General features: G+C 37.3%; 1 protein-coding gene across 1 annotated transcript in view; it reads right to left on the reverse strand.

Moving 5' to 3' along the window:
* LOC115216380 (transmembrane 9 superfamily member 3) overlaps nt 1-10,309 on the reverse strand; it is a 67,417-nt gene extending 57,108 nt beyond the window's left edge. The window contains exon 1 of the mRNA XM_029785675.2: nt 10,093-10,309. Coding sequence (XP_029641535.1) covers nt 10,093-10,173 — 81 coding nt within the window. The 5' untranslated portion in view covers nt 10,174-10,309. The remainder of the gene's footprint in view (nt 1-10,092) is intronic.
* Between the last annotated feature and the right edge of the window lie 303 nt (nt 10,310-10,612).

Below are 10,612 nucleotides of genomic sequence, written 5' to 3' on the forward strand. Positions count from 1 at the left end.
AGTCGTTAGTTGAACTATTAGTCCTCTTGCATTCTGGGGAGTATTGGAAAGTTTGAGTAATATTAGACCCCAACAAACACCTATAAATTAAATGCATCTATCTGGGCCACGATCATGGCCCACTGTGCTTTATGTATTAAATAAGGTTGTTCATTCTTAGTCTATTGTAAAAAAAAGATGTCTAGCTATGGGAAAATATTACCTTGCTTAGAAACAAGTGTTGGCAGCAGGAAGGGCATCCAGGTGTAGAAAATCTACCTCAATAAATTTCATCTGATCCAATCAAGCATGGAAAAGTGGATGTTAAGTGGTGATGGTTTGCTTATTTCACTGTACAATGGACAGGTTTGTACAATTATATTTTTACTGTAGGCTTAAATTAAGTTCCAACTACTATCATCATATCTCTACATTACTTTAACCTGCCTCTGATTTAGCTACAATTCATTATCATTTCATTCCATAGCACTCAGTGATTTCCATGGAGCTACAGTATCTCTCGAGGCTACCTTACGCCAATAACCAGAGTGCACACAATGCTAAATGCTTATCATTCCCACTTCACTTCTAACTCACATAAACCAAATACAATTATTAGAAACAATTATTAAATTACTGGAGTCAGTAAAAATATACAGACTCCAACACTGGCTAAATGTGTTAAGATTTCCAATTGAATAGCTACAAGTTGCACATTATCATTTTCTAACATCCACTTTTCTATACTCACATGACTTAGACAGAATTCATAGAGGCGCATATTTTGTTTTTCTATGGCCAGATGTCCTTCCTTGTTCACCAATTCTCACCTGTTCCCATGGCCAGACAGGTTTTCACAAAAGACTAGAAACAAAGGAATACTCTTGTATGAAGGTGAGATTTGTTCATAATTGTCTTGCAATGTCAAGACAAGGAAATCACTAAGACACACATATAAACACACACAGACATAAAGGCGTCTTTCAATTTCTGTCTACAAAAGCCACTCACAAAGCTTTGGTCATCAAAGACACTTGCCCAAGATGCTAAGAAATGGGGCTCAATGCAAAATCATGGGTTTGGAAGCAAACTTCTTACCACACAGCCACACCTGAACCTACCTACAGAAAATAATCAGATTTAAGGAAAATCAGGTAAAAAGTAATTTTATTTCCCAGCACAAATATTAGTAAATTTTGTATTTATATGTTTGACTTAACCTTTGTTCTTTAGGCACATAAACTTTTCTATTTTTTATACAATACTATTTTTATTTCAATGTAAACATTCATATCAAATTCACCTCAGAAGCACCCAAAACACTCTGTAAGGTGGTTGGCATTAGGGAGGGCATCCAGCCATAGAAACCATGCAGCAACAGACAATTGCAGTCTGAAGACCGCTTTTGGCTGATAAACTGTCATAGCCATGCCAGCATGGAAAACGGACACTAAACGATGACTCAAACAATGCTTTAACCCTCAAGCTCCCAGGCAAAATAATATATAGTTGCACACGCAGCTCAAGAGTGACAATTTCTGGTAAACTAGTGGACAGAATCACAAGAAAATTCAGGAGAATAACAATAATTGGCCTTTCTCTCAACAACCATATTGGTTTACCTAAATTGCTTCTTTCCTTATCCCTTTCACTAGTTTGTCCAAACCATTCTCATTGTCTGTGTAAGGGTTAACTGTCCAAAGAATAAATATCATCAACAGCTGCTTCAACTGTAAACAGTCTAAGCCTTGCTCGTTTACCAGACAAAGTGCCAGGTTCATTACACACTCAGTTCATCACATAGGTATGTTTTTTTTGTTTTTGCTTTTTTTTTTTTTAGTAAAAACACAAGCAAACACCATTAACAATGAGACATAAAAACACTTGACTACAAAGCTGGAACACAATTAGTCGTCTATTTTTAGTATTTTATCTTCTGTTTCTACGTCTCGTTTATTTTACCACCTTTACTGAAATCCAATAGAGATTACGTTTATACTATTCCCGCTTTACTAGGGGCACGGCGTGACAGGGTTAATCAAGAAAAAGAATGGGTATGCATTTTAATTATCATCCTCATCATTTAATGTCCCTGTTCCAGGTTGGTATGGGTTGGAGGATTTGACTAGACTGCATTGTGCTCCGGTGTCTGCTTTGGCACAGTTTCTACAGCTGGATGTTCTTAATGCCAACCACTTAAAAGAATGCATTAAATGCTCTTTTTCATGCTACCAACACTATCAATGTCCTCATTGCAGCTAACATGACAAGCCCTGAGGAAGATGGGGATGGTTTCATGGCTATGAGGGGAGTTAAAGTAAAATAGAAGCAGAGTAGGACAAAAGAGGTTCTTACTGTAGAACAGTGGTTCCCAAACTTTTTCGGACTGCCGCCCCCTTGATACCCAGGCCACATTCCTAGCGCCCCCACCCCAACTAACCATCACAAACATACACCTCTTTCTGAACCAAATTCAAAGCAAATGTATTTCACAAAAAAAACTTAACCTAATGAACCCATTATTTTGTTGTTTTTACATGAATCTCTACCCCGTTATTGCCCTACTTTTTTTAATGCTCCCTCGAAACTTTCCACCACCACCACCACCCGGGGGGGAGGGGACTATACCGCCCACTTTGGGAACCATTGCAGTAGAACTACATGGCTACTCACATTTTGGAGAGAAAACAAGACTGATTAAAATGGCCACTGAGTACAATACTGTACTTGTTTCATCTTTTACTTTTAACTTTGACGTACTTTAGAGATTTGAACTGATAAACTGAGATGTTTTTTTATTTTCTTTTATAGTATTTACAATTATTTACTGCTTTTATATCCTTCTTTTAATAAAAGCAATCATCGATAATACTTCATAAACTTACATTTAGTTGTTTGTAATGTCTTTTAATGCATAAAAAGCCATAACTGCATAACTTTAAGCTTAAAGATGTTAGGTTTCTAAAATGGGGTCTGATGATCCACAGTGCACAAATATGCAGAGTCCTTTTAATCATTATAAATAGATTAGCCTAATTACAAACAGGGAAGGTGGTGAGCTAGCAGAATCATTAGCAGATCAAACAAAATGCTTGGTGACATTTCTTCCAGTTTTTTTTACATTCTGAGTTCAAATCCTACCAAGGTCGACTTTGCCTTTCATCCCCCTCAAGGTCAATAAACTAAAATACCAGTCAAGTATTAGGGTCGATGTAATCGACTTCCTCCACCCCACCCCACATCCTCTTGAAAAAGAAAAAAATTACTGGTCTTCAACCCTGCAATGGACTGGCATCTCATTAAGAGGGAATGTTGTGAACTTAGACATTTGTAAGCCATGGAAGTCGGGTAACTGACCTATTAAGCCCTTGGGCTTGAAGAAAAATAAATTACTAACAAAAGAGCAAAGGTCAAGGATTCTATAAACTGTGAAGCTGCAGAGTTGAATGTCTTATGAACCAACACCATGATCCTAGATAAAACATCAACTATTTTTCAGATATACTGCCATGTATCTTGTCCTATACCATCACAGTTAGCACCTTACAAATTTCATACAATCATCATCATCATCGTTTAACGTCCGTTTTCCATGCTAGCATGGGTTGGACGGTTCAACTGGGGTCTGGCAAGCCAGAAGGCTGCGCCAGGCCCAGTCTGATCTGGCAGTGTTTCTACAGCTGGATGCCCTTCCTAACGCCAACCACCCCATGAGTGTAGTGGGTGCTTTTTACGTGCCACCTGCACAGGTGCCAGAAGAGTCTGGCAAACGGCCACGATTAGATGGTGCTTTTTACATGCCACCGGCAAAACCTAAAGAGAGTTCCTTTGTCAGAGACAAGGTGAAAATTTCTTTTAAATTTCTTACAGCTACAATTTGAAAGCTGGGGTCGATGGAGACCAGATGAAATCTCCAAGGAGTTTAAATGCACAAGTCTCCAATATTCAAAGTGGCTAACAAGTGCCAGCAGAAAGATACCCAGGAGTCATGAGCTGGATGCAGCTTAAGTCCCTTACAGTGTAAGGACTGAAACACTTGCCTGACTGTGATTTCTTCTCTGAGGACCTTCTGCTGTCCAGCACCCTTGAGAGTTTCTTAGCAGAGTAATCACCTATTATGTTACTATTAACTACAAAAACTAGTTTCTCACATTTTATCTGAGCAACTTGTTTGTGCAATTTTTCTAAATTCTGTGGTACAGGCCAGACTAACACTAAGCAAGGAGCAGCTTCAACTTGAGGGTTAAATTTATTTTAAACCTGGACCTAGGTTATACCTAGTATTGAATTTATGTAAATCTATCCACAATTGTTAAATATCACAAGCTGCAAAGTTTATGCAGTGTCAAAAAAGAAAGCTCAAGTTAGTCACTGAACCTCTCAGAAATAGTAGCCAAACTTACTTCAAAGCTCATGTCTTAAACCCTTTAGTATTTAAATCGACCATATCCGGCCCTAATATTGAATCTGCTTTATGTTCAAACTGACCAGATGAAGCCTTTTACACCTACCCTACAATGTTATTTTAAAACTAATTAATCACATCATCGAAATCTTACAATGTGAATGAACAAGGATTACGTATGATAGAGTAATCCGAATGCTAAAAGGTTAAAAATTTTTAAATGATGATCAGAAGTAGCTGTAGGATAAGTAGCTTGCTTATCAGCCACATGGCCCCACGTTCAGTCCCACTGTGTGGCACATTGGGTGTCTACTGCTATAGCCTTGGGCCAACCAAAGCCTTGTGAGTGGATTTGGTAGACAGAAACTGAAAGAAGCCCATCATATGTATATATATATATATATATATATATATATATATATGCGTGTGTGTGTGTGTGTTTGTCCCCGCCACCATTACTTGACAAGCAATGTTGGTGTGCTTACATCCCCGTAACTTAGCGGCTTGGCACAAGAGACCAATAGGATAAGTACTTGGCTTACAAAGAATAAGTCCTGGGGTCGATTTGTTCGACTAAAGGCGGTACTCCAGCATGGCCACAGTCACATGACTGAAACAAATACAAGAATAGCAAGAATGCCTGCATTTGTCAGGGATGTTCTATTAAAGCTGATCTCCAGCTAAACACCACCAAGTCTACATAAGTGCAGGCATGGCTGTGTGCTTAAGCAGCTCACTTTGTAACCATGTGGTTTCAAGTTCAGTCCCACTGCATGCCACCTAAGGCAAGCATCTTCTACTAGAGTTCTAAAGCAAGCAATGCTTGGGAGAGAATTTTTCTAAATGGAAACTATAAAAGCCTGCTGTGTGTGTGTGTGCTTACAGAGGCATAAACAAACCAGCCAACCCCTACAGTGCTTGACGACCAGTAATGGTTTGTTTATGTTCCCACAACTTAGTTTGGCAAAAGATATTTTTAGAATACTCTCTCTCACTCTTTACTCTTTAACTTGCTTCAGTCATTTGACTACAGCTATGCTGGAGCACTGCCTTTAGTCGAGCAAATCGACCCCGGGACTTATTCTTTGTAGGCCTAGTACTTATTCTATCGGTCTCTTTTGCCAAACCACTAAGTGACAGGGACATAAACACACCAGCATTGGTTGTCAAGCAATGCTAGGGGGACAAACAGACACAAACATACACACACATATATATATACATATATACAACAGGCTTCTTTCAGTTTCCTTCTACCAAATCCACTCACAAGGCTTTGGTTGGCCCAAGGCTATAGCAGAAGACACTTGCCCAAGATGCCAGGCAGTGGGACTGAACACGGAACCATGTGGTTGGTAAGCAAGCTACTTACCACACAACCACTCCTGCACCTATGTAAGTATCAAACACACAAAAAACAAAAAAGAAGCACAAGTACTGGGGTTAGTTTATTCAACCAAGTCAGTGCCCCTATATGGCTGCTGTCCAATGACTGAAACAAGTGAAAGATAAAAACATACTATTGTCTCTGTCATGTCCAACTTACTAGCAAACAAAAATTAAAAAATTAAGTCACACAAACAAACGAATGACAATTCTTGAATACTTTAAATGTTTCTGAAAGGTTAAAAAGTAATAACTGAAAACCAAGAAGAAATTTAACTCTTTAGCATTCAGATTTCTCTATCAAATGTAATAGTTATTTATTCACGCTGTTTTGAATTAAACACACATTGCCTTGTAGCTTTGAGATTTGAATAGTGTGCTAGTGCATTTTTAGAATGATATTGTAGGGTAGGTGTGAGAGGTGGGATTTGGTCAGTTTTAACATAAAACGGGTTGAATATTTGAGCCAGATAGGTGGCGAAGTGACAGAAACGTTAGCATGCCAGGCGAACTGCTTAATGGTATTTTGTCTGTTTGAAGGCGGCGAGCTGGCAGAAACGTTAGCGCGCCGGCCAAAATGCTTAGCAGTATTTCGTCTGTCGCTACGTTCTGAGTTCAAATTCCGCCGAGGCCGACTTTGCCTTTCATCCTTTCGGGGTCGATATAATCAACTTAATCCGTTTGTCCTCTCTGTGTTTAGCCCCTTGTGGGTAGTAAAGAAATAGGTATTTTGTCTGTCTTACGCTCTGAGTTCAAATTCTACCAAGGTTGACTTTGCCTTTCATCCTTCTGAAGTTGATAAATTAAGCACCAGTTGCATACTGGGGTCGATTTAATCGACGCCCCCCCCCCTCCCCGGCCTCCCCAAAAATTTTGGGCCTTGTGCCTAGAGTAGAAAAGAATATTTGACCCAGATATGGCTGGATTAAATGCTAAAGTGTTAATTAAGGATACATCGAAATTTATTATTTCTTCTTCAGTTTGATGTGCTTGCTACAATGCTTAATGATGGAGGCAGGGTTAGGAGCTCTGTTTAGCCCCACAAACTGACATTGTCGACTGAACATTGGTTCTGAACCCACTAAGCATGGCTCAAGAAGATGAACTGTCTAAAACTGCAACATCTATTTGCACTTGGATAAGTTAAGCTGACCAAGAAACTTCAATGTGGTTGCTTGACCTGTAAGAAATAAGAGCCAAATCTCACAGAAGTCATACCTTATTGCCTTATAAAAGGTGGGTGGAATACACTTTATTATGTTATCATCATATACTGAGCGACAAAGAAAAAAATAACAGGATGGTCACGAAATGGTGATCCTGCTTATTAGTAGCGAGTTCATTCAGCTGTGGATTTTTGTGGGCATTGTTTCTATTGTAACAGGTTGTTTTTCTTTAAAAGGTTGATTGATAACTGCAAAAACATCTTGTTACATAATATAAATCCTGTGTCCTACGACAAGAAATTATGCCAGACATTAAAGAGGAGGCGGTGATAGAGCACACAGAAGTTGAGAACAATTACCTGAGTTACTTTACATAACTTTGTAGTGAAAAAACAAAATGTGAAATCAAATTTAGTTTGTGGTGCGTAACTTCCTACCTATCTACCTTCCAAGCAGCTGGTGTAACTGCTTACGGGGCTAAAATAAGGTCATTTACGTGAAAAAAAAAAAAGGAATTCACTAGAGAAATCATTTTTTTTTTTTCTTTCTATGTCATACAATAAACAGAGGAAAATCATGCAGAAATAATTATTGAAAGTGTTTACATATGAATTTTTTTAATGAAGGAGTTAAGTATGGCAATAACGTTAGAACAACCTAATTTAAAAGGGAAAAAATGTTATTAGCGTAGATTTAAATAACCTAAGTTAAGTCTTACAGGCTCTTGAGAAACTGATTTTCCAAAGTAGGTCGAACACTCTCTAACAAAAAATGTATGGTTAGTGTTAGTAACGACCAAGATTGTTGTCATACTAGAATATCAAGTAGTATTAGTCCTTGTACAAACAGGTAATATAATTCACTCCAATCAATCAACTAACTATATTCACTATCTTTCACACATTAAATAATTTTTTTTAAAAAGCAAAAAAAACGAAAGGGTCGGTTCTGGATCGTATAAAAAAATCATTATCTGATTCAACTTGTAAAACTTAGAAAATCTTCATAATCATAAGAATCAACAGAGACACTGAATGGGAGTGTGCACAGGAAACTTGGTCAAACTCGAAGATGAGGTTACACCTGTCATTAAAAGCATTGTCAAGTTACAAGCCAGGATTAAAACGGATATAGAGGGATACTAGTTTCTTCTCAAAGCTAACCTAACAAACAACCACCCTAGCACACACGAATGAACTTGTACCTGTCACAAAGTGATAATAGAACTAGTGACCTCTCCACGCCATCAAAATGTAATTTTATCAAGTCAGAGAATGCCACGAGTAAATACAAGCTAGCACACACACACACACACATATATATATATATATATATATGTACTGCTCTTAAGACGTTATATTTTTAAGTAACAAAGCAAAAGACACACCCACATTTTTTTCTGTTAACGAAAACTATACGAAACACGAACTTCAAATAAATTATTTGAGCTTCTCTGACAAAGAATAAAGCTAATTTTTTTTATTAAAAAGAGGGTGGACAAATAAAGTGAAATAGCTACAGCGAGGAGTCAAAACCAAATTGTGGTCTCGACTAGCCGAAAATTAGATTTATTAATAATTTTATTTTCTCTTAAGATCGACGCTAATGGTAGTTACGTTGCTTAGATATGAGTTATTACCAGGATGTGATGTTAATTCCTTTTGTTTTATTTCAGGAACAACAAAAGAGAAATGGCTACAACAGGTAATGGAAATAGGATTGCTTCCAATGTAACTCCACCCGCGATCACTAATAATAGTAATGTTTTCTTTCTTATATCTGACACATCTACAAATTTATCGACCGCGTACAAGACTTATTTTATCGACCCCTTGAAAGTCTGGCACGTAAAGTCGACCCGAAGCTTAAAATAATATCAGGCATTCAACCAACCACCCAATAAAAAATATCATAGTAAATTATTTTCATTTTTTTTTCTTTTTCTTTGGCAACAAGGGAAGGAAAACCTAGATGAGAAATGCACTTGTTCATCTCTCCCACCCTAACCCCATCAATGGGGCAAAAGACGAACAAGCACCGGAAGAATATGGTGAATTCGTAAATAAATAATTTAAAGACAAGGCGAGTTAAATTTTAGTAATCACTGCTTGGAGAGAAATATAATGGGGGAAGAAGTTAATTGAGAAGGGTTTTCGTCCCTTTCTCGGTATTTCTGGCGGTGTCTTTTGTAATATATCATGCTTACGGTATACAAGGAGATGATAATAATAATAATTATACAGTTGTGCTTACACTGTATGTCAGCAGACAGAGAGGTTAGTGTTTGTATGCGCATTTCATATATATACATATATATACTGTATATGCATACATTGAAAGGTTAACTAGATACGCGATGAATAAGATAGAGAAGAAATAACAGTGATGGTCAAAGATGACAAGGGTTACGGACATTCTTATGCAATAAATAAAATACGAATAAAACGTTCCCTAAACAGAGAGCTAGTACATTGAATGAGCAACACACATATCTAAGTAAAAGGGCCTTGCCCACCCCGCTGCCACAATCCGTCAGCAAGTCTGCAGAGTATAGCGGTGTGAACACAACAAATATACCATTGACTTGACAACAAATATCTGCTTTAATACACTTCATATATATACATGTATTATTCATATACACAAACACAGATAATCCGAGCTCTATGACTACCATCGACACGTTGCAATAATCAAAGCCTGTCTATACTTCATGTCTTTTATGCAAGAACGTAAATGCACACAACATTATCGTAGTCGTAGAATGGAGCTTTGGTGCTTTCTGGTCGAGATAGTGGGCAGTATTCTACAAGAGTCACTATTTCAGAAGCAATGTTAAAATGCCCGTTCCATATCAATATAATAAAATGGCACAAAATATCGCATCTTAACCCTCAACCTCATTTAAACTGTACACTGAACTTTTTTTCCTGATATGAAAGATAACAAACGATTTTTTGTTTCTCACAAAACAGGATAAATATGAGTTTTGTGACGTTTTTTAACGATTTATAACAAAATAAATAGTAAAACATGAATTAATAGAAGAAAAAATGTTAAACAGAATCAGAAAAATTCCTGTAAATACGAAAACGTTGCTATGTGACATAACCCATGATCTAGATGTTATTTTTTGTGTGTCAAAGTTGTACTTACAATATGATTGTGTTCATCACATCCAGTGTGATGAAAGATAGAAAAAAGGATCAAGAAATAATAAGGAAGCTTTAAAGCCATCTATGTCTCTTTCTCTACTTCCGATGACTAAATGCAAAGTTATATTAACGTGGATTGCATGGGAAACTGTTCTGGGTAAATTACCAATATGGCGGCGGCATCCATCGGCCACGTCAACGACAACAACTTTATTAAGGGAGATCACTCTGCACAACAAATCTCCACAATAGTAGTTTGCTGTTTCCTACTTCCCGTTCATTCATTTTACTCAACACGGAAACCGTTTTAATAGTTCGACGGTATAGTAATATTTTACTGAAAAGAAAAGCAAAAAAATCAGACACCATGAAGTATTTTGCTATATCACATTTAGATTATTATTTTCCTAAAGGGTTTTACATTAAGAGTTCGATAGTTCTGCAAATTCGAACATTCGCCTGGATACTAGCAGCCAGGTTTTATTATTTCAAGTGAAAAGGCGGCGGCGAACTGAAAAAAA

Source organism: Octopus sinensis, linkage group LG10 (genome assembly GCF_006345805.1).
Source record: "Octopus sinensis linkage group LG10, ASM634580v1, whole genome shotgun sequence".
NCBI classification, from domain to species: domain Eukaryota; kingdom Metazoa; phylum Mollusca; class Cephalopoda; order Octopoda; family Octopodidae; genus Octopus; species Octopus sinensis.